We start from the raw sequence: 23,997 nt of genomic DNA on the forward strand, positions 1-23,997 counted from the left end.
GGGGGGAAACAGACAACCAAGGGTTTCTGACAAAACACAGCAAAAACCTTTAATCCACAATAAAAACACTAACAACAGATTTGTGTTTTCTGTGACCTGCAGATAAATGAGTCAAACATCATGACCTGAATGTGACCATCTCTTGTTCTGTGTCATTTTCAACATTTGTAGAATTAACTGGATGGAAACTGAAAGACTGAAAACCTGGTCGGAATCTAAAAGCTCTGAACAACACACGAGCTGCGTTTCTGTTGCAGAGGAAGCCTTTTTTTTTTTTTTTAAACACCAGTGTGAAAGGTCCATGTTTCCATTGAGTGATGTCATGTGAAAAAAGCAGTTTTTCTCCTCAGTATCAGTCCAGTTAAACACGGTGACTGAAGGTGACGAGGGCGTCTGGTGCACAGGAGGATGGGAAGGCAAACCCCTTACATCTGGCAGCGACTACGTGTCAGGAATTTGGGGGAGATAATAGTCTGCAATGTTTTGGGAAATCGTGTTTATTAAATTAAGTGTTTTCCTTTCACTTTAATAGTCTTCAATAGTCTGAAAAAACTTCCTCATGTGGCCTGAACATTTTCTGTGACACTTGAAAGTTTCTCCAATTTCACGTGTTTCCATTTCTTTCTTTCTTTTTAGTTTGCAGTTTCAAATCTAGCGCCACCAGCAGGTTCAAGTTTCTGCTGGTTCAACACTTCAGTTCATGACAGGACGCCGTGAGAATTCCCACCAGCACCGACACTGACATTAACATGTTCACTGAATCCATGTTGTTATTCTGGGTTCCCACGCTACAGTTTTCCAAGACATTTCCAAGACATTTCCGAGGCTGTAGTGTCACGATCATGCCCTGGATTCAGAGTTCCTCCTTTAAAACGTGTTCATCTGCAACCTGTTACAGAAACATTTGACTTCAGGGTGAAGCTGAATCACACTGACCGCTCTCTAACAACAGCCTCATCTCTAAAGAAGCAAAGAGCACAGACGAACACGATGCTAAAGTTAGCTTCTGATTCTGACTCACTGATGTGACAGGTTGTTAGACATCCTGGTGAAAACCTAAATGCTCTTTAAAACCCACTTTTACTTATGACAGTTTACTCTCAGTATTTTTTATTTCACAGTTCCTCTCATGTTCCACGACCTCCAGCTTCTCCAGGACATGTTGGAACCCTGTTGTTGCTAATGCTAACATGCAAACACAGAACAAGAAAAATCTTAAGATGTGGTTGAAAGCTAGTTGTTTTTAGAGAACTACTGTTTCCATGGTGAAGAATGAACTTTTGTTAACTTCATCAGTTACTTTTAGCCTGTTACGGCCACTGTATTAGCATGGTAGAGTTTTTGTTAGCATGTACCATTAGGATGCTACCATGCTAAACATTCCTCTGTTGCTGCCAAATGTCCAGATCTGACCTTTTACCCCGACAGTGACAATGATGTAAGAGTAGAAAACAAATATTGCGTAATGAACACTAGAGTTTCACTGTGTCTAATGTGGTTTTTACTTTTACTAGACCAATGCTCATCATTGGATCCCTCTGGTGCCTGGTCAGGAAATCTGTGTCAGTCACTGAGCTGAGACACCAATCAACCAGAGATTCATTTCTTTAATTCAAAACTGAATCCAGATATTTACATTTATTAGTTTGTTTAAAACAGGTAAAATCTGCTGATTACATTAGTACCTTTGGTCACATGTACAAATTAGATTATGACGAATGTTTCTTCAGTAAAAACAGAGAATTTCAGGCTAAAAGCACAGCTGTTATGTTTCTACAGAGAAGTTTGAAGTTTTAAACCTGGACATTTCAGTCGAGGTTGATTTGGTGACACCGGTGGTTGGTGCCTGTAACAGCGAGCACCGTGTACAACTACAGGTCCTTGGATTCTTTGAAAGAATAAGTTTATCTGCAGCAGGGAATGATGGGAGAGCAAACTGTGCTTCTTGATCCTTTTATCTGATATGATTCACAGTCTGCACATTAACCTCAGTTACAGTCAGACATGGAGCTCAGAGCATAAGAAGAAAATGTAAAAATCCTCCTGTTCACCATGAAATCTACAGTTTGATTTGACCCTCTGCACCTTCCCGGCTTGAGTTGAACGGTCATCTGTTGACATGGCAACAGGCTGAAAACCTCACCTGGGGTCTGTATCACGAAGCTGCTTCTCTGAGCTCAACCCTGCTGATCCTGGATAAAATGTGTCATGAAGCTGCTTCAGTTCTCTTTGGGTTTTCCTGCTCACCTGAGGATGTTCACGTGAGGAGGGGGGGCGGGGGCGGGGGCGTGGGGGGGGGGGGGGGGGGGTTTCTTCATCACAGACCGAGCACTAATGATGAGCTCACTGCTCAGCAAACAGTGATATTTAATCATCTCTAGATACTTAAGTACATTTCTGAGGTACTTGTACTTTACTTGAGAGATTCCATTTTATAATACTTTATTTTTTCTTCAGTCATGTTTTGAATTCAGAACATTTAATTGTAATGCAGTATTTTTAGAATATGGTATTTCTACTGTGACCTCAGTAAATGCTTTTTCTTCCACCACTGTTTTCAGGGAGGTGAATCAGTGGCACACATCTGGAATATGATGAGAAGCTGCAGAAGTAGTCGTACACTTGGCATTTTTAACATGTTCAGTAGTTTTAAGTGAATTTAAGACTGTTACACAATAAACCAACAATATGTAGTAATAATATCTATAAAGGAAATGCTTTGCAGTTAGGCCCCATCTATAACTTCCGTCTGCTGGGGTGGTGAACTAAAGTCAGAGTGGATGTGTGGTTTTAATGCTAAAGAAGTGAGCTTTTTTTAATAACCTACCTGTATTTTTGGTTTTTGTCACTTCAGTACATTTCTGTTTTAGTATTTTATTATTTTTATCTTTATCTTTATCTTTGCTTTGCAGTCTTCAGTGTTTCTTCAGTGCAATGTGTGTGTGTGTGTGAGAGAGAGTGAAGGGGTGGAGAGGATGTTTTTCAATGCTTTTATTCTGTAAAGCCCTTTGTGCTCAATTGTTTGTGTGAAATGTGCTATACAAATAAAGTTTGATTGACTGATTGATCAAAGGATGGATCAATTGGTCTTAATTGTAAACTCACTACTTTGGTCTCCATCAGGCTCCTGTAGGAATCATGATTCAGTTTTTCCAGTGATGCAGTTGCCATGGTGATTGGCTCTGGTTAACAGTGATGCTGATGAGTTCAGCTCGAAGTCAGCTGATAACCCACTGATCTGGCTTCGTGATACAGACGCCTGGTTAGTGTTCAGAGTTCATCAGTCTACATGAGAAGGAGCTGAAGACCTGGTCCTACCTGGAGCTGGAGACAAGATAAAGCTTTGACCTCTGCCCTTCATCATCAGAGTGGAAGGCTTCGGCTGTAAACAGAAACTGAGAGCGAACACCTGGCCAGCTGTCAACAGCTTCTTCTTAAAGTACCTGTGAAGGCTGACATCAGCGGCGTGTAAAGGTCGGAACAGAACAGTTTTGCTTCTTTAGCTTCTGTTTCATTCCAGCAGGATTGTCAGCTAGAATTCGTCAAGATTAAATCAAGCAGAGGAAAACTGAGCAGCAGCATCGTCCTCACAGCTACGACCTCCCTGTGCGCGACGGAGACCAGATCTCATCCTGGGAGTCCGAGTCGTCCAATCCAAAACCGGTCTTGGATTTCCCAGCTGAGGCTTCGGCACGTGACATGGCTCCGTTGATGTCGGTCAGTGGGACGTAGGAGTAGTCCCGGCGCTCGGGGAAGCGAGCCACCACCGAACCGCGACAGGCCTGTATGAGGTGAGCCAGCAGGCTGGCTGACAGCAGAGAGGCCAAGGTAACGGTGATGATTAGCCATGTTGGCCTGGGGAGGGAGGGAGGAGGATTAGACTGATCTGATGACCTCACAGCTCAGAAAGAAGAACTCAAAACATGGAAGACGTCACAGAAAGCAAAGAGCCTGATGTCGGGTCTTTCAGCCCTGAAATCAGGAATTATAAAGGTCCAAATATCAAAATATTAAAATATTAAAAAGGGAAACACTCAGTTTTGGATGATATCTAATTCTTATTCCTGCATCAGGAGACTGGGACGGACGAACAACCCGAAAACATAATAAGCATCAAATTTTAACATTTGAGCTTGAAGCTTGAACCATCAAATGTTTTGACATTTTTGCTTCACTAATAACTGAAACTATTAGTTATGAAAAAGTTGTCATTTCATTTTCTGGTGATCAACTAATTCTTTCAGCTCCAATGATTTTTACCAAAGGTCAAATGTTTAGCAGTAGAAACCAGAGGCAGCAGAACACAAAGAGACATCTTTAGCCGTAATGATGCAACATTCATCCTGTCACAGAGAAACTTCCCCTTCCTGAAGTCTTTGTTATGAACAAGTAAACATGTGAAAAAGCTGTCAACAGTTAATCAGCGTTCTCCAGGAGAGATGAAGCTCTGGTTTGTTCTTCCATGAGCCATTTAAGAAATCAGGTTACTGCAGAGAGCCTGACTGTAACCTGGTTACACAAGTGCACGTAAACACAGTGGTTGTCAATAAATCATGACAAATACATTTAATCTGCCGGGTTGTCCGGCTAAAGAGAGAGAGAGACGGTTTTCAGGAACTTTCCATCCTAATTTCCTAAGAAATTAGCTGACATTTAGCTGACTGGTAATTTGGTACTAGTTACAAAGAAAACAGAGACAGTGTTAGTTACCACAGTTATTATGTTACTGCTTGTTATTTTTGTCCAATGAGCCATTTGGATCAGTCGCTGTAGCTCAACCTCAACCTGAGCAAATACACTGCAGACATGAGGCTGCGTCACGCTGCCAAGTGTCTGTGTATCTGCTCAGAAGCCAAGAACACTTTAAAGGTGCTCCAGGTCAGAGAGAGGTCATTTCCTGTTTTAACCGGTAACTACTAGTAGAACTAGTGGAGCTAGATAAATTTGGTTGGACCGTTCAGGCAACATCCACACTAATATTAAAGTGAAATCGATCTTTGTCCAGATGAACAAACCTGAAAACTCTTATCACATGACCATTCAGGTGCACTGAGCATGTGCAAGCCGGTGTAAACAGGAAGCAGACTGTCTACTCTGCAGTTGATTAGTTAGTGTTAATACTCTGAACGAGGAACAGCACTTGTAATTCATTATCCATGTTGTTTCACCACTGGTAGTCGAGGCTGATAAGAGCCAATCAGGAGCCACCGTAGGTCTCTACGTCACTGTTGCCAAAGGTCTCTGTTTCTGTCCGTCCCGACTACAACACAACCCAGCGAAATAAATGAGTTTTAAAACTAAAACGTAGTCGTGTGGACGTGGTTTTAGATTCTTATCAAAGGCAGAGAAGATACAGAGTACTTGCTCTTTGCTGGGGTGACAGCAGGAGTTAAAAGCAGCTTAAAGGTCAGTTTAAAGGTGAGTTAGGTCGCGGCTACAGAGGGGTGTCATGGGGCCCAGCAGGTTTATGATGGCACAGCCTGACACCCACTGCAGGACCCAGTGAAAGGTCAAACATCATGTAACATCAGTGCTGCGCTTCCACAGGAACACTCCCACAACAGTCAGCAGGTTTAACTGTGTATTGACAACTGAGGTTTTAAGAAAAAAATAGTAAATGAAGTAGAAAATAATTCAGAAACAGATTCACTTATCTCACCACTTCTGCTCCGAGAGGCTGGTGCACGTTAAAATGTGCTTTAATCCAACTCATTTGGTGCAATAAGGGTTTTAACAGATGATGAAGCCGTCCTTCCCTCCATCTGTGACAAGAGCACTGCTTCACAAAGCCCTTCACAGAAACCATAGCAACAACTAACAATCCCTCACTTGCATGTGAAAGGTAAGGAGGCTAATTAATGCGTCCCGTCCTCAGAGCGTCGGCCTTGTTTACATGTGAAGCAGAGTCTGAGACCAGAAGCCAAACGCAGGTCTGCAGTATCTCACTGTGTTTGTGTGTGTGGGATGTTTTTAACTGGGCTCCATTAATCAGAGCAGAGGACAGAACTGTTGTATTGAGAGATATGATTAATGTTTGTTAAATATCTCACATCAAACCGTGAAATGTGGCGCTGCTGTTTGTGTTTTCTCATCACTGCGCAAAAACCTGTTTCAATTTGCCTCAAAGATTTATTCTTATAAGGAATTAGTGGTTTTGACTTTAAGCCACACTGACTAAAAAAAATACTTTGCAAACAGCGTGTTGAAGTGGCGGGAAGAGAAGATGAACTGAACCAGCTGTGGTTTAAATTTCACAACATTTGGCCGACAGATCGGCCGATTTCACACCTCAGCTCACAACAGATTTTCTACATCCAAGGGACAAATCTTTGTATCTGCAACTGTCAATCATATGAAAAAAGATGGAAAAACACAAGAAATAAATTCTTCTACCCCTTTTTCCTCAGTTCTGTTCTCCATCGTAAACAATCAGGAGGATTTGTCCCATGTGATGAAGTAAAATCTAGAGCTGTTGCTAAAATAGCAAAGTGTGCAGGAGATGGTTTATTGAACACACACAAAGGACTGACACCAGAGATGAAAAGGTCAAAGGTGAGGGTAGGCTCACGTTACTCGACCTTTGACACTTACTCTGTCAGATACGGCTGCTCTCTGTGAGCTTCCTCCTCTCGTCTCCAAGACACAATCATCTGTTTGGCCAGACAGTGTCCAGCTGTGGACAGAAGAAGAAGAAGAAGAGTTCAGTGAAATACAAAGACGTAGTAAACATACAGAGGTTTGGAGTCTGCAGTAGGATCACACTTGAGAACTGACAGCATATAGTAAACTCAGCTTGATTTTTTGGACACTTATTGTTCCACAGTGAAATGAGCAACAGCTGGAAGACACTGAAATAAACTGTGAACCACAGTGAAACAGCTCCAGAGGTTAAAGAACAAATAAATAACTTCTTACATGTTTAAAAGACATTTTACTGTCTCTGTGAAATGTACATAAACAAAAGGGGACAAATACTATAAATTATTTCCTGAAAAAACACCATGATTAGGTTGAAATCAAAAACTATTTTGATAATCTATTCATTGTTTGAGTCAGTTTTTTAAAAGCTCACTCCAGTCTAAAGGTAGACGTCCATGTGTTTGTGATTATAAAGCAGCTCTAGGTTCTATATTAATACTGTGAAAGTATCAAAGCCTCAGTCCACAGAGAAATGCACACAGCCTGTATTCAGACACTGAGCCTTAAAACCAGCCGTCAGGACTTCTGGGACTTTGTGATGTCACAACAAAGCAGTCACCACCCTCAGCCATGCCCCAAGCCCCGCCCACCTGGAATCAATCAGAAGAGAGGCTGACCTGTTGTTACTAGAGCTCTAGAGAGAAGCCTGAGAGAGGAGCTGTAAAACTACACTGAGATGGTTTTTGGTTCTTAAATCTTCTGATGAGATCAACACTTCAGATAAAAGTGTAAAATATGGACCTTTAAGCTCCTCCAATATGAGGACTTTCTGTTCTTCTCAGTTTTATATTATTTTAAAGTGCATATTTTGGGGTTTTGAACTGTTGATTGGACAAAATAAGACAAGTGAAATGTCAGCTTAGGCTGTGGGAAACTGTGATGGGCATTTTCTTTTTTCCATCTTCTAACTTTTTATAAACGTAACCTCGAATCAATTAAATGAGAATATAATTGTTATTTGCAGCCTTAATGACCAGTATAAGATTATAAACAGCTGGTGTGCAGACCAGTCCTCCCAGTTGACACAGCTGCTCTGTTTGGACAGACACAACAGAGACTGGACAGTTTTTACTTCTGCTCTATGCAAATATAGCACACAGGTGCTAAATGTGAGCACACACACACACACACACACACACACACACACACACACACACACACACACACACACACACACACACACACACACACACACACCCCTAAACAAGACAACATGTTTATGTATTTTTATCTCTGTGTATGATGTAATAGTGAGGATGAGGAAGAGGAAGCTGAGATGCTGCAGGTAGATAATCATCATCTAAAAAAACAGTCTTCTGAATGAAGACAATAACTTATTCACCACCATCAGCCACCCAGTGACCCCTGTATGTGTGTGTGTGTGTGTGTGTGTGTGTACCTCTGTGCAGGGTGTAGTTGGTCTCTCGCTGCAGCGTGGCGTTACAGCTTCCTGTCTGTGGGTCACATGGGCACAGGTCGTCACAGTCACACTCCTGAGCACAGGACAGACCGAAGAAACCCAGAGGACACACTGACACAGAGAGAAATTTAAATTAACACAAATTTAAACAACTGCACAAAGACAAAAACAACCTTCACACACGGGACGATGTTCTGTTGTCACATTTTTCAATGGATTGATTTAATGTCACTAAAGTGAATTAAATCTAGTGCAGTGATTGATAAATGGACCTGAAGTTGTAGTTGGTTTCTTCAGGTTTCACCAAGTGAAATTCAAGACTTTTTAAAACTACATACGACCTGAAACCAGCTGAACCAGCTGTGAAAAAATATGATAGAAAACCAGCAGAAAATGGATTCAGCTCTTCTACAGAGTTCACCGAGTCAACTTTCAGACCTCTTTAATATGACATTAAATAAATTAAATTAAATTCTGTTCTCTAAAACAGTAACTCTACATGTTTACATTAGAAGTTAAAGGAGGGAAGTACTTGCAGGATTTGGTTTCTCAGAGTGTTTACTTGAAATCTGCTATATTCTTATTGGATCACTCAGAAAACAGTCAGCCAATCAGAAGAGACACTCAGATCCTCTCTTCTGATTGGCTGACTGACCTGTTGTTACTAGAGCTCCAGAGAGAAGCCTGAGAGAGGAGATGTAAAACTACACTGAGATGGTTTTTGGTTCTTAAATCAACAAATAAATCTTCTGATGGAGATCAACACTCAGAATAAAAGTGTAAAATATGGACCTTTAAGCTCCTCCAATATGAGGACTTTCTGTTCTTCTCTTCTTATTGATATCAACACAACAACACAACAGCAAAATATGGGACCTTTAAAGCAGCTCTACCTTCTTCACAGGTGTTGCCCTGGAAACCAGGTGGGCAGGTGCAGCGTCCGTAGACTGTGTCGCAGGAACCGCCGTTAACGCAGGCACAGGTCTGATTGCAGCCGTCGCCATAGAAACCTGGGAGGCACTCTGTAAATAAGAAACAAAACCCAGCGCTCATGTAATCATCATCTGATCCAGCTGATAAAATAATCTGTGATCAATATAAAGTATGAGGAGAGTAAACAGTGACATGCTTGAAACACTGACTTCAAGTGTGGACAAATAAATGTCCTACCAACAGACAGAGCATCACTCACACACCAAAATAAAGGTTCTGAATAACAACAATCATCCTCACTGTCCAACAGCTGAGCTAGGAATCTGTCACAGTGCACAGAGGTTTATTATTAAAGCAGATACAGATGTGGATATCTGGTATTTTCACAACACTGTGGGAAAATTCTGACTTAAACCTCAGATCAAAGTGCACCTTTTCTTTTTTTAGGCTTATTTGATGGCTGCACTGAGTCACGATCCTTGGTCTGACTTTAATTTATTTTATTTTTTTATTTGTCAGGAGCCATGAATAGACATTAGACATTAACTCAGTTAATAAAATATGTTATAACTGGAAATTAGTTCTAGTGTTTCCTTTTTATTCTAGTCATGTGATAAAAGTGATATTGTTTACATTTCACCTTGTTAATTATCAGTTTTGAATGTAACTTCAACCAAATTCACAAGCAAATATCAGCTTTTCTTCTTATATCATATAAGGAACTTTATCCATGGTTCTAACGATGTTGCTATAATTAAAAACTGCCTCTTCCATGTGAACGAGCTCGTAGCTGCACAGGTTAACCCAAAGTTAACTGAGCCAGATAAAAACCAGCTTCATGGTACAGGTCATCAGGACGGACGATGTTAGGCTCAGTTAGGTCGGATAACGAAAAGATATCCTGGGTAACCTGTTGAACTTGCTTCGTAGTACAGGTACCCGGGCAGGTGAAGCTGTGTAAACAAGACGCTTTTGTTTTTGACCTGAGAATAAACTCTCAGTATGTGACCTTTGAACTCTAAGACATGTAATTCTAACAACAAGACATTCTGCAAAAGCAGATTTCTGCAACAAATGGCAGCACCTGATGTTTAAAACTACACAAGACAGACTTTGTGTGTGTGTGTACCTTGGCTGCAGTTTTCCCCTCTCCATCCAGCATCACAGACGCAGCCATCTGTAACACAGAAGAGACACAAAGACACACAATGAATCAACAATACAAATATCACAGTTTACTGCAAGAAACCCAGAAAATGGAAAGAACAAATCCTCCTGTGACCCTGGAGGAGAAGATTAAATGTTGCAGCCTCTGTTTGGAAACTGAACTTTTCAAGTGTGCTCACTTTCCTGTAGCCACGTCATCATGAACCTGGATCTCAGCGATTACTATGAAGAGCACAAAACTATCAGAAATTAAGGGCCAAACTGTGAAGATAAGAACCAAGCTGTAATAAACCAGATCAATCCTTTAAGGACTGAAATGAGCAGATGCAACAGTGTTTCATGCATTTAAATCCTGTTTCCTCTGTTTTCCTGTTTTGTATGTGATTTAGTTCATTTTTTAAAGGACCAACTCACACAGTTAATTTGAATAGTTTTGGCTTTGTGGGCTGGCATCTCCTTCACTCTCCTGTTAGTTTTGTTGCTCCTGTCAGGTCAGTACAAATTATACCTCATTATGATTCTCATTGGACCATGGAGTCTGGGAAGCCTTAATGTCTTTGATTAAACAGCGAGATGGTTGAAAAACTTGACTCACCACCAGTTTCCTTTGACCAAACTGATAATTTGCCAGGATCTCTAAAAGGATCAAAAAACTAGAATCATCGCTTCGCGGTTTGAAGAAATTCCCACAAGGCGTTGAGGTGATATTATGTTCACAAGGCCAAAATCATGTTTTGTGAGGTCACCATGATCTTGACCTTTGACCACCAAAATCTAATCAGTCCAAGTGAACATTTCTACCAGAGTTGAAGGATTCCTGTCAAGGCGTTACTGAGATATCCTGTCCACAAGAACGAGACAGATGGATGGATTTACAGACGGAGGGACAACCCGAAAACAAAATGGCGTTGAGACCTAATAAAACAACCCACACTTACTGGCAGTGCAGACACCGTGGGAGCCGCAGGCCGGCGGCTGACACACCAGAGAGTCACAGGCAGGACTCTGCCAGCCCTGGTGGCAGAGGCAGCGACCGTCCACACAGTCGCCGTGTCCGCTGCAGTCTGACGGCTGGCAGCGCCGCTGGTGGACACACAGGATGGTGGAGACACGCCGGCCACAGCGCCACCTGCCGTCTGGGATACTGGGATAAAGAGAGGATGAAGGGTGGAGAGCACTAAAGTTCAAAACATCAATCAGACCAGTCACATTAATCACACCTGTCACTGTAACATGTCGTGGTGCTGAAGGGAACGAGACAGCCGCATGTGACACAGGAATGATGGATTCATTGGCTCACCAGTGATCAGAGGGGTAGCTGGCCAGTGAGCCATCAATCACGTAGGTGGAAGACCCGCCTCCATCCAGATTAATGGCATTGATGACTCCGTACTTCTTCAGATACTCTGCCGTCTCCCACAGACTCATCCTGCACAAAAAAATGTGAAACTAAACACAGGCTGAAGAAATGGAATAGCTGGAGACAAACAGACACCAGATCATTATTATCATTATCATCAGCCCCGATGACACTGTGACATCAGTCTGTCACAATAAAGTCAAAGTGATGTGAAACCTCAAGTTAGAAAACCTCATTTCAAATCACACTCACATTTGTTCTAACATAAATCCAACGTGACCTTTCTGAACAGAATTAAACTCATTCACCACATTTGTTTAAACCCATGGTTCCCAACCTGTGGATTGTGGCCCACTGCTAGGCTGTGAAGGTGTTGCACGAGGGTCGACAACTCACATGAAAAAAACAGTAAAATGTTACTGAAAAAAATGTAATAAAAAAAACAAACAAACATATAAATTACGTTTTTCTTTAAAAAACATTTCAAATGTTTAAAAAGCCAGTCCACATCAGATACTTGTTTCAGATCAGCCCTGGGAGCATTATTTAGCCTATGTGTTGTTAGGGGGTCGGATGTGGGCCGGCAACATTTTTATGAGTTGGAAACCGGTCTAAACCACTTGAAGAACAAAACAATGAGAAACAAAAAACATTAACACAGCGATGCACGGTTGCAAACCAGTTCCCACAAGCACCACACTTATAATTTGTTAAGACATTAGAGGAGAGAGTTGTGTTAGGACGACGAATTACACACAGACGTGCTGGTAAATAAGAGACTGCACTGAGCGACAGGAGCTATAGTAGACAAACAGAGGCAGGAGACGCCCTACAATGTGGTGCAGAGGATGAGAGGTAAAAATCATGAGGTTTTTTGTTTTTGCTTTTGTTAGTTTTTAATGTCTGAATTTCTGCATTTACCTCTCTACATAGAAAGTTTCATTGTTAACAGCAGGATCCAACATTCCCATGCAAGAGTCAAAAAGCCTCCACATGCATGAGGGATTCACAGGAAACTGTGCAGCTGGTAATCCAGTGTTCCTGTTTATAATTTTATCTCTTTGCCACCAGCCTCACTGATTTCTCTGGTAAAACAGCGTGAGTCTGTTTGGCTCGGTTGTAAACACACACCAGCTGCTCCTCTGTTGTGTTTCTGACAAAGTAGCTGCTCAGAGATTATTCACTGTGGTGTTAAACTGCACTTACTGTTACCACCAAGTGTCAGCAAATGAACCAGGGCTGAAATCTTAAAGAGCAACTACAACCTAAATTCTTCTTTGTGGGTTGTACACATTATAAGTCCTGCTGAGAGACAACGAGGTCCGATAAGTGCAACAGCTAACATGTGTGCAGGGAAGCTTGCTAGCACATCTTCAGCAGCCTCCAGCAGAGTCACTGGATGAATCAGGGCTCCGACTGCTGTTGTTCATGAGACACAGGGGGTCAGCCTCCAGTACGTGTCTTATTGAGCCTGATATTGAGCGGAGCTGCACACAGGGAGCAGACATGTTCAGACATGTCAGTTTGTTGTGCTTTTAAAAAGCCGGATCATTAACACCAACACATCAATCTCCAGAGTCACTGCAGGTCTGAGGGTGGAGGGAAAGTCAGATCAATAGAATTGATCGGTGGAGAGATCTGTGAGGTTTCGTGCAGCATTAATCTGTTAGTGTTAATTCAGCTCACAAAGTGGATCTTTTAGGGGTTAAAATGCCTCCTTTAGCTGCGCCGCTAATCCTCCATCACACTGTTTTTATTCTCTGCCTCCAGCTTCTTTTCTTCTTCTGATAGAGATCAACACTTCAGATAAAACACAGAAGAATAGTTAATTATGGGACCTTTAAGTTTTGGTATTTAAAGGCAAAAATGTTTTTGTTGTGTTGAGTTTTGCAAACTGTCAAGAATCAAAACTTGTCATTGAACGTTTGAGTAGATTTACTTTTTCCTTCATCAGATATTTCATCATCTAAACTGGGAATTCTTGTATATCTTAGACCTATTTTATTCAAAGTTCTTTTTAAACACTGATGTACATGTTTTGTTCGATGCAAAAAGGTGTTTTATCAAAAAAATATGTTTACACCACTGAAACAAAGTTATCTGAACATTACTGCTTTGGTATCAGTACAGAAAGTCTGGCATCATATTGGCGCTGGTATCAAGAATTATCAAACAATAACTCATCCTTTTAGGCATCACGATCAGCATAAAATGATTTTTTTATCATAAGTTTCAATTTCAACATATCATCCCTTATTAAATGTTTGACATTTTTTAAATCTCAAAGTTACTTGATGAGATTTTGATACAGTTATTAGAAGTATATAGTATTGAAAATATAAAATATCCTGGTCATATTAAGTGAAGGATTTTCTCACGATGAACCGTCAAAGAACAGAGCATGGAGCTTGTTTTTCTGGGTTTGGCTCAGTGGTAGCTCACACATGCAAAACCAAACCCTGCATATTTAATTCCTTCTTGGAGCCCTTTGTATTGACTCAAAGGCCTGTGAGTCACTTTATGTTAATGGAATAAATTATCACATGTTTTCACTCTCTTTCCTCCAGAGAGAAGCTGAGTCTTTCATCCACTTACTGGGAGGTAAATTTAAAAAAATACTGCTTCAATTTCATCAATTTTAATAACTGGCTGGATTTTTTAAAATGAGTCAGTTTCTCTGGATAAAAGCATCAGGTAAAAAATTTCAGCTCTCTCTTCTTCTCTTACCCTCTCACTCCCGTCTTGCCATCAATCTGGAACAGGATGAGTTTGCCCTCAGCGTCGTGACCCACCGCCGTCCGGGCCGACACCACATTCACAAAGGTGCTGAGCAGCCCTGTGTAGGTACAAGAAACAGGTTTTGTATTAACTAAGAAATCAAACTATTGTAATCTGTCTTATTTTTTTATTTTCACCTCACGTCCAGGACTTTCCTGAAGTCTAACACCTTGTCCTCACAACATTCATGCATCAAACCACATGAGGCTGTTTACAAATGTCAGGTCTGTTTTTCAAGTGAAAGTAGAGTAGAGGGGACAGTGAGGTCAAGACCTTTAGAGTTTTTCTACAAAGTTTCAGCTTTTGAGGACTGACTTTACTTCGTATAGCTCAAACTCTAAAAAACAATAAATCAAAATTGGAAATAAACATAAACATTGTTATTTATTCCAATGAAAAACAGAAATGTGCTAAACTTTTCAGCAATTAAGACACAGTCCCGTCAGGAAGCATCTGATTGGTCCCCGATTCATTCTGCAGCAGGACAACAACTCCAGACACAGCCAGAGTCATAAAGAACTATCTTCAAGGACTAGAAGAACCAGGAGTCCTGCAGCAGAGGGTCTGGGCCCCAAAGAGACTTGATCTCACACACTGTAAATGCTACTGGTTCTTTGTTTCCTAGTCTCTTGTACTGTGTAGTTGTGTTGTCTTTGTTGTTGATTGTGTCTTGTGACTGCTTCTTGTCCTCAGGTCTCTCTTGAAAAAGAGATTTTAATCTCAATGACACTGGCTGATTAAATAAATATTAAAAAAATAAAACTAAATATGAGGAGACACTGAGATGGAGTAAATCCACAGAAGAACAGATCCAGGTTCTCTCAGATGCTGAAACGACCTTCCTGCTGAGCACCTGAAGAACTGTGAGCAGGTGTACTGAGGAGAACTGGTGCTGTGTTTACTGCTGGTTAGTTGCTCCAATCAGCAACATGACACCAACACTGGTGGATGTTCACACAAAGCTGAGGTCAAGTTACAGCATCATGTAAACACTGATAAATCAGTTCTGGGAAAACTCTTCCTCATCTGTTTTACAGAGTGTGTGTCTCGGTCTGTGCGCTGTGTGTGACTATAAATGTGTGCAGTTAAGAAACCTGATGTGAACTCTTGTCACCGTTAATCAAACAGTGCAGTGCTGGAGTTGTGTCACACTTCTGCGTTACACAAACATTGCAAAGCAGCACTTTGAGATATAGTTTCACTTAATTACAGCTGAACTGAAGCAGATCCAGTCGCCGTCTGTGAGGAGAACTGGTCCTGGACGAGGGGAAGGACTGTGATCTGTTGGACTGAAATTCAGGGAAAACCTTGACTTTTTTCTGGAAAGCCTCTGTTTCAGGAACCAGGTGACCAGTTACACACTACTGTTGTACAGTAGGTTAACTTGATCTGAACTCCTGGGTCTGCATGTTTGTCAAATCTGCCCCTGTTGTGTTTGACTGGATTAAAAACATACAGACTCTTCTATGGAGGGAGATTCAAACTATCAGAGTCAGTGTGTTACCTGTCTCCTGTGTCTTGTCACACTCGGCCTTCAGGCTCTGGTTGATGTAAACCTCGCCGTTCCTCAGCAGCCACACCACACCACTGACCAGCTGGACGAACGGGTTGGACTGGTCCAAAACATCGTCCTGTGACAGATACCTGGGTGGACAGAGGGGAGACGGAGAATCAGCACTGGAGTTCAGTAATATACCAGTCAGCCAGTCCAACAGTCTGCTCCTGACTGAAATGTCTACATATTATTAGATGGATGCTATGAAAGTTTGTGCAGACATCAATAATCTGCAGAGAAAGAATCCTAATGACTGTGGTGACCCACTGACGTTTAATTATTATCATAACTGATTCACAGCATTAGCAGCTACATCCTCCAGCTCCTCCTGGGAGATCCTGTGGTGTTGCCAGGCCAGATGAGAAGCATCTCCTCTGGTGTGTTACTGACCCCCCCCCCACCAGAGTCTCGATCCTGTTGCCCATGTCTGGAGTATCTCCACAGGGACGCATCCTGATCCTGATCCTGATCCTGATCCTGAACCACCTCTCTCTGTAAATCCAGCTTCGACTGATGCAAGTTGAGGAAAGTCTAACAATAAACACCTGATTCTGACAAACTCAGTCTGAAAAATCCAAAAAGAAAAATCTCAACATATATTGAATTGACTCCCATGAAATTTTGAAGTGCAGAAGTTTTGACTTTTCCTGTAGCAACTATGAGGTTCACATTCATGGTTTTAAGTGAAATGTCTTGACAAATATTAGACGGATTACTATTAAATGTGTTTCAGATATGAATGTTCCCCTCAGAATTATAATAACTTTGGTGATTTTTCCCCTAAAACCATCATCAGGTCAGACTTCTAATTTATAAACCAAATACCTGCAAATCTAATGGGACTCCCATCTAAGTCTAAGTAACAGGTGTTAGTGGGTGAATATGGTAAACATAATAATAATAAAATCATGGATTTCATTCTTTACATTTTTGATATTTTGTGAATTTAATACACTTTGTTAATATGATGGTTAATAAATAAGTTAGTGTGCTACACTGAATGTTGTCCTCTCCTTCCTGCACTATGAGCTGCTCAGTTCCTCACAATGTAACTGCAATAACTCAGCTAAATGATGAAATCCACGAACCTTTACAACCGCAGGGTGAAAATAAGCGTCCTGTCTGATATTTAAACATCTGCACAACAGCTTCATGTGTTCCAGGTACCTCAGTTTTTCCCTTCCTACAAACCAACACATATCTGTTCTGTGCCACATGTAAATGGGTCACTTCTACCAGGAGGTGCAAACACGGCCCAACTGTTGCATCACACTGGGACCAGAAGTTTGGTTCCTGTGGATGAAGCAATGTTTTCTATTTTAAACTGAGATGCAGGTTTGTTATTGGCCTGACTGACGGGTTCAGGACAACATGTTGTATCGAGTCTGTGGTTTGCTGCCTGTGTCTGTGTCTGTGTGTGTCTGTGTGTGTGTGTGTGTGTGCGTGTGTGTGTGTGTGTGTGTGTGTGTGTGTGTGTGTGTGTGTGTGTGTGTGTGTGTGTAAGGTGTATCCATGTTTATTTGACTTTTTACCAGGGACTGATTCCGGGTTTTTGACCCACACAGATGGTTGAATCATGGAGGAATTCCTGGGATTACTCAGGTACCAAACAAACAAGTTGAAATGATTTTTTCATGGTTTATAGATAAAGTGTGTGAGCATGTGTTTGTTTGTGTGGGCGGGAGAAGTGCTGACCTTACACTGGCATTATAAAAACCACTTCTATCCTTGGGGACTAATAAATATCTATTGAACTCTTGACCTCAGCTGTTTTCAGCATCTTATGAAACTTACTTTATTATTTATTAGTCATTTATCCGACAGAAGCTCTGTCGGATCTTTCCACTGTGATTATGAGATGTCACCATGTTTGGGCTGATGATACAGTGACTCATATTGATATGAACTCATAATATGTGGATTGTTATTTAACTGAACCAGAGGTTATATGTTTCAGACCAACACAAACAGGAAGCTGTTCAAATCTTGCAAATGTGGTTTACATTAGACAAAACCTGAGAGGAGGCCGGCGGCAGGCAAGCAGAGACTGAAAGTGGCTCAAGTTTATGCAAAATCTTGTTTCTGAATGTTTAAAGACACACTGGTGATAACTCTCATGCATTCTCTCGTGCCTTATCAAAATAAAAGTCCTTGGCACACTGACTGTTGTGATCTGGCAGCTTTTGCGGTTCCTTAAAACCAGGAATTGTGATAACAGCACCAGTATTTGGCTGCAGCTCAGATCAACCTGCATTAGCACAGTGTGGGATTGAAAGGTGCAAAGGTGTCCATACGCAAACACAAAGCCTTACAACACTCATGCATAACAATATTTCTACTATGTTTGGGATACAGTAGCTGATTAAGTGTTTGGAGTTTCTTCATGCATCATTAGTCAGATAATAAGCACTGCAACTAATGATTATTGTCATTATTAATTATCATTCTCCAAATTAATTGACTCATCCTTTTGGTACATAAAATGTCAGAAACTAGTGAAACATGTTTCCTTAAAGTCGGAGGTGATATCAATCCAAAATCTAAAAATGTTGAATTTATTATCTAAGAAAAGCAGCTAATCCTCACAAATGGCAACACACCTTTTATTTTACAGCTATTTTGGATGTCGGATTTGGACACAAGGACACAAGAAGCTGCTGCAGAGGACTGAAGCTGCCAAAACTTCCAGTCGCTTCAAGTTTTAAGTTTTGTCAGAATCTCTTTATGTCTAAAAATGAACTGTTAAATAAGGACAGGTCGTCCCTCAGGATCTCAGACAAACTCAAAATCCTCTTTTTAATCTTACATTTGAATTATGTTATCATGTTAATTACTTTATCCTTTGGATTTTATTTAGTTTTATTCTTTGTTTTTATTGGAAAGCACTTTGTAACTTTTTTAAGGTGCTATACAAGTTATTATTATTACCATTATTATCATCATCATCATTATCATTATTACCATCAGCATTAGCATGAAACACAGGGCTGAAGGAGCTGAGCTGATCGAGTGCCTCTAAGAAAGAAACTTTTAGCCTATATTCTTACATCAGTGGATGTGTGTGTGTTTTTTATCAAGTTAAACCAGTAAGAAGTTATCTTACATAACAACTAGCTTAAAATTATTATAACTGACTAATTCATGAAAAGTAAAAACACTGAGGACAAAAGGACAAGAAGCCACATTAGAAATGTTTGAGTAGCTGCAAAATCTGCAGAGTTGAAGAGGTTCAGTTAAAAAAAATATGTTGACAGTTTACAGTCGACAATTTATGAAACTTTTTTTTTCTAAACTGAGCCTCTCAGGCTTCATTTCCATCTGTGTGCCATCTCCAACAAAGCTACCAATGAATCCAATTATAGATAATCAAAGGTTCATTACGCCAAATGAGAAAAAACATGTTTTCTCACTTTCTCTCACTGCCGGTGTCTTGTCATACAGACAGATACCATCAGAGGTAAGTGAGGAAACAGGTTGATCATTTATGTGGCTCAGTCTCTGAGCTTTGTCAGAGGCTGGATCTCTTACCCAAACACAAGGGTGCCGTCCCTCCTGATTCCAAACTGGGCGTTCTGCACCCCGCCGCTGTCCCTCACCATCCTGCCGTCACTAACCACGTTGCCGTGACACTTGCCCAACTGTGTGTCGAAGAAGCCAGCGTTCTGGGCGTACACACACCCGGCAGCTTTGGCCGTCTCCTCCACCGAGGCCGTCTGTTTCATCCCGCAGCCGCCCGGCCCGCCAGGCTCCAACACCGACACCGTCCTCAACGGGTCGTGGACCACCGTCATGTGGCCTGGGAACAGAGACAGTGAGGGTGAAACTGATGCTGCTGCTTCAGGGTTCGTGAGATCAATAAATCAGAGGTTCATCAATAATCACATCCAGATTCAACACAGTGAGTCACATCAGTCTAAACTCTTCAGTTGGTCAATAAAGTTATTTTGTATTCCTGTCTCTATCACTGACCGTAAGCATATCTGGAGCTTTCCGGGACGTCTGTCACAAACACCATGGACTCGGCCAGAGGCAGCCCGCTGTGGTTACTGGAGGGCCAGCTCTCATGGGTGGTGTTGCCATGAATGGTCTGCTGACAGTCTCTGACGTGGCGGTGAGAGTGGGAGGGGCCATGGCCATGGGCGTACGGCAGCAGAACATCATCGTCCATAGAGACTCTACAATGGAAGAGAGAGAGAAAACTTGGTTTTATAATACTGAGAGAGAAACAAAGGGCGACTGCAAATGCATTCAGGGTTTTTACAGCGATCACCAAGTTAAATCTAAGGCATTTAAAGACCTTTGTGATCCCACATAGAACATTATTTAATACTGTTCTCACATCCACAGCAGTCAAAGAATGATGAAAGGATAAAATGGCTCAGAATTATTTAGTAGTACATGAAATTATTGACCTTCATAGCATTGAATGAAATGCCTTTTACAATCCACTGTGGCAAAAATCACACTTTTATTGTGTAACGTGTCCAAAAAGCAGATACAAAGAAAATGTTTAACCTTTGTTCCCGTCTGTGGCAGGAAAGAGAAGCAGAAATATACATGCATGAATGCATCTGTCCAAGACTTCTCAAGACCTGCAGATGCCTTGTGCATTAAGAGGTTACACACAAGTCCACCTGTCCAAAGCCACTTTTCTCCTTATTGCTTCTATTTGAAAACTGTTTTTTTTTTTTTAAATAATTTTTTAATCCAGTGAAAGAAATGTCTGAATGTCCATACACTGTCAGCACTGAGTCATAATGTCCTGGCCAACAAAGGTCCAAATTCAACCTCTTCTTTCACATCCATGTAAACTGATTTTTTCATGGATTTTTTTTCCTAAAACTTGTGTTTTGTGCCAGAAGAAGAGACAGTTTTCTTCAGTCAACAATAAAGAAAGTCCTGTTTAGAGAGGTACAGCGAATGAAGAGTTCATAGAAGAGAACATAAAAAGGAAAACTGGAAAAATAGATTTATACTTATAATCTGATTTACTCCCCAGTTTTTGCTTAACTGGCTCTTTTAAGTATGCATCAGTTTTAAAATTCAAATTATACACCGATAACAAAATATCATGATGACACACAGTGAGATTTTGCAGAACTGTTCAAATGTTTCTGCGTGTATGAGGTTATTGTAGGCAAACGTTAAAAACCAATAAGCAGGACTGTTTGATGGATTTTGATTTATTGGGTATCATTTTTTCTGAAATTGCCAAAACTAGATATTAGATTTTACGCATAAAGCTGTCTTCTAATCTTGTTTAGTAAAAATAAAAACCAAAAATAATGAGCCCTGTTAACAGCACATACCAGTGTGGTCATATAAGTGTCAAAATATCCTGCAATAAATCAAATCTTATCTGAGTGTGAGGAAGAAAAACATTCCCACAACTCTGAAAAAGCAAAAAAATAACTTTACGCAAAATCCTCTGGAGGAAGAAAAAAAATATGTTTTTGTGTTTGAGTTCAGAAATAAATCCTGTGTCGGGTCAGTCTTCCCGTGTTGACTCATTTAATGGGCGAGTTTCATCACACAGCGCAAATTAGAGTTTCATCACATGGAGGAATGTGTTTTCCAAAGAGCTGAACTGTGGCTTCCCTTCGGCCTCACGTGTAAAAACAGTCCATGCTCTATCTAGTTTCTCTCATCATTATTTTAATGTTTACTTTTCTCCCTGACTTTCTGTCTGTGTTGCGCTGCTGCCAGACACCTGCAGCTCCAGGAAGTGGCTTCACTCACCATTAAAATGTCAAAATAATAGTTTCTGAAAGAATTTAAAAATAATGACGATAAATGTGCTGCATTTAGTGACACGCTGCAACCTTATTGCTGGTAATACTGTTAAAAGATCAAACCACATGCCACATGTTTGATAAGCTATAAAGAATTGTTGATGCCTAATTTTTTTGCCAGTCGGTTAATCCATTAATTGATCGTATGTCTCTACACAAGTTCCCAAAAATAAATGATTTACTCTACACTGATCAATGAATTGACTAAGGAGGAGGTCAAGGGGTGGTGGTTTGATCCCTGGTTGTTCCAGTCCACATGTTTCTGATGGTCAGACCAGAGCTGTGTGAGTGAGTTTAACATCTTGGTGTTTTTTTTATTTTAGTTTTGCTCATGTTCATACAGGTCTGGGCAGAGTTTGTTTACAATGAACAGTCGTTTTAGTTGTGCACTTTAGATATTTCGATTTTCATGCAACACCTCCATCTGATCAGTCACAGATTGTTCCTAAAGCAGGACAAAAAGCCCAAACACAGCCAGAGTCATAAACAACCATCTTCAGAGACAAGAAGAACAAAGAGACTGAAACAGACTGTCTGGTCCCAACGGAGCCCTGATTTTAACATCATGGAGTCAGTCTGGGATCACATGAAGAGACAGAAGACACTACGACAGCCTGGATTCACGGAAGAACTGAGGCAGGTTCTCCAAGAGGCTGGAACATCCCATGAAATCATCTGAAAGCTTCCTCACTTTAATTTTAGTTGCTAAAACCATTGCACAGTTCTGTGAAACATGGCCGCTGAGGTGGTGAGCTCTTCAGATCTTGTCGCACCCGTTTTGATCAATTTAATGGGTAGATGATGTCATAAACAATAATCACACTCATTGTCACAAATCACAAAACATTGTCGTTATTTTTCTCAATTGTTTTGTCTACAAAGTGTCAGAAATTGTTGAAAAGTGCCAGTTGCGATTTCTCACGACCCAAAGAGATGTATTCAGATTGTTGTTTTTTTTTTTAAATAAACAGTTCAAAGCCATAGATATTCAGTTTATTGTGATATATTAATTTAAAAAATCCCTCAAATCCTCACATTTGAATAAGTGGAAGCAGAGAAAAACTGCTGAAGGGATTAATCAGTTATCAATATAGTTGCAGATTAATTTGTCTGTGCCTCAATTTGTTGCAGCTCTGTTTATTTAATGAAAGTGCTATGGGTTCTTCTCATGCTGGAGTAGCTGTGAATATCTGACACCACGGTACCATCTTGTGGCCAAAGCGTCCAACTGCAGCCACATGTTCTCAGGAGCTGTCGGTTTGAAGAACGAAACTAAATGTGATGGCGAGTCTCATCTTGTGACCCAAGCTTTGGCCTGAACAAGCGTTAACTGCAGTTATCACCATTACAACTCAGCACAAATCAAACGCAGAGCACTGACTGCTATCAATGTGGGAATAAAGATACCCACTGCTGTTCTATATTAATGCCATTCAAATGTTAAGATACTCGTTTTTATTTTCCTCTGAGGTCTTTGCGCCCAGCAACACTGCTGTTATCTTATCTTATTACCGACCAGCTGTTGGACGCTGTTGCCCAACAGCTGGCAAGTTAGGTTAGCATGAGTTTGCTTAGTGTGTTTGCAGATAAACCGGAGTGTGATTACAGACCAGTTTAATTTCTCCAAAATTATCATTAGCTCAACTCTAACTAACTCAACTGTTAGTTAAAAAGAAGAAACAACTGTGAACACACTTCTGTCCGCCTTCAGGCTCGGCTACCAGCCGCTAGCAGCTAGCTAACATTAGCGGTTAGCTCGAACGGAAAGCAGCTGTCTTACCGGGTGTTTTGGGTCCCGGACAGCCGGACACAGAGCCACAGCAGCAGCCACACACACGGACTCTTCACCGACACTGCTGCCATATGAAGAGGAGTTCTGCCCCGCCAAACCCCCCTCTCCTGCTGCTGGTTCCCACATCATCCAGCTAGCACATGACATTAAAGTAAACACACCAAATCTTACAACTTCCTGTTACTTTAAAAAATAAAAGCGCTTTGCGCAATTGTACTTTTTACTCTCATAACTGACTTTAAACCAGTAGTATCTCATTCAGACTTGACATCACTTCATAATTCTGACTTAACGTGGATTTCTATTTCTTTACTTCATTTCAAGTAATAATTCGTTTTTTTAAATAATATTTTGTGTCTCTCACATGTCAGAGAAATGTAAATCTGTTTTATTTTCTCTGTTGATCACCTGATTCTCATTTAACATCAGAAAATACTGACATGAAATTAATTTTTATCAGGGATTTAAGAATTGTTACAGTATTAGCAAAACCAAAATGGA

The 23,997-nt window shown here is 40.9% G+C and overlaps 1 protein-coding gene across 1 annotated transcript; it reads right to left on the reverse strand.

The window, feature by feature from the left end:
• Nucleotides 1–1,587: 1,587 nt before the first annotated feature.
• nagpa (N-acetylglucosamine-1-phosphodiester alpha-N-acetylglucosaminidase) lies at nucleotides 1,588–23,660 on the reverse strand. The gene is made up of 12 exons (XM_071470539.1): nucleotides 23,485–23,660; nucleotides 19,882–20,087; nucleotides 19,441–19,708; nucleotides 15,862–16,001; nucleotides 14,307–14,415; nucleotides 11,520–11,648; nucleotides 11,158–11,363; nucleotides 10,182–10,229; nucleotides 9,013–9,141; nucleotides 8,099–8,230; nucleotides 6,592–6,673; nucleotides 1,588–3,855 (listed from the first exon to the last, which is right to left on the reverse strand). The coding sequence occupies exons 1-12, from the start codon at nucleotides 23,565–23,567 to the stop codon at nucleotides 3,594–3,596; spliced, it is 1,794 nt and encodes a 597-aa protein (XP_071326640.1). The 5' UTR covers nucleotides 23,568–23,660; the 3' UTR covers nucleotides 1,588–3,593.
• Between the last annotated feature and the right edge of the window lie 337 nt (nucleotides 23,661–23,997).

Source organism: Trachinotus anak, unplaced genomic scaffold (genome assembly GCF_046630095.1).
Source record: "Trachinotus anak isolate AG129_WGS33_773 ecotype Australia unplaced genomic scaffold, CSIRO_AGI_Tana_v1 ptg000032l, whole genome shotgun sequence".
NCBI lineage: Eukaryota > Metazoa > Chordata > Actinopteri > Carangiformes > Carangidae > Trachinotus > Trachinotus anak.

Coding starts and splice junctions, on each gene's coding strand:
- nagpa (XM_071470539.1), bottom strand. CDS start 23,567: ATGGCAGCAGTGTCGGTGAAGAGTCCGTGTGTGTGGCTGCTGCTGTGG. Junction 16,002..19,440: donor GACGGCACCCTTGTGTTTGG/GTAAGAGATCCA, acceptor CTGTCCACCCAG/GTATCTGTCACAGGACGATG. Junction 6,674..8,098: donor CAACTACACCCTGCACAGAG/GTACACACACAC, acceptor TTCTGTCCACAG/CTGGACACTGTCTGGCCAAA.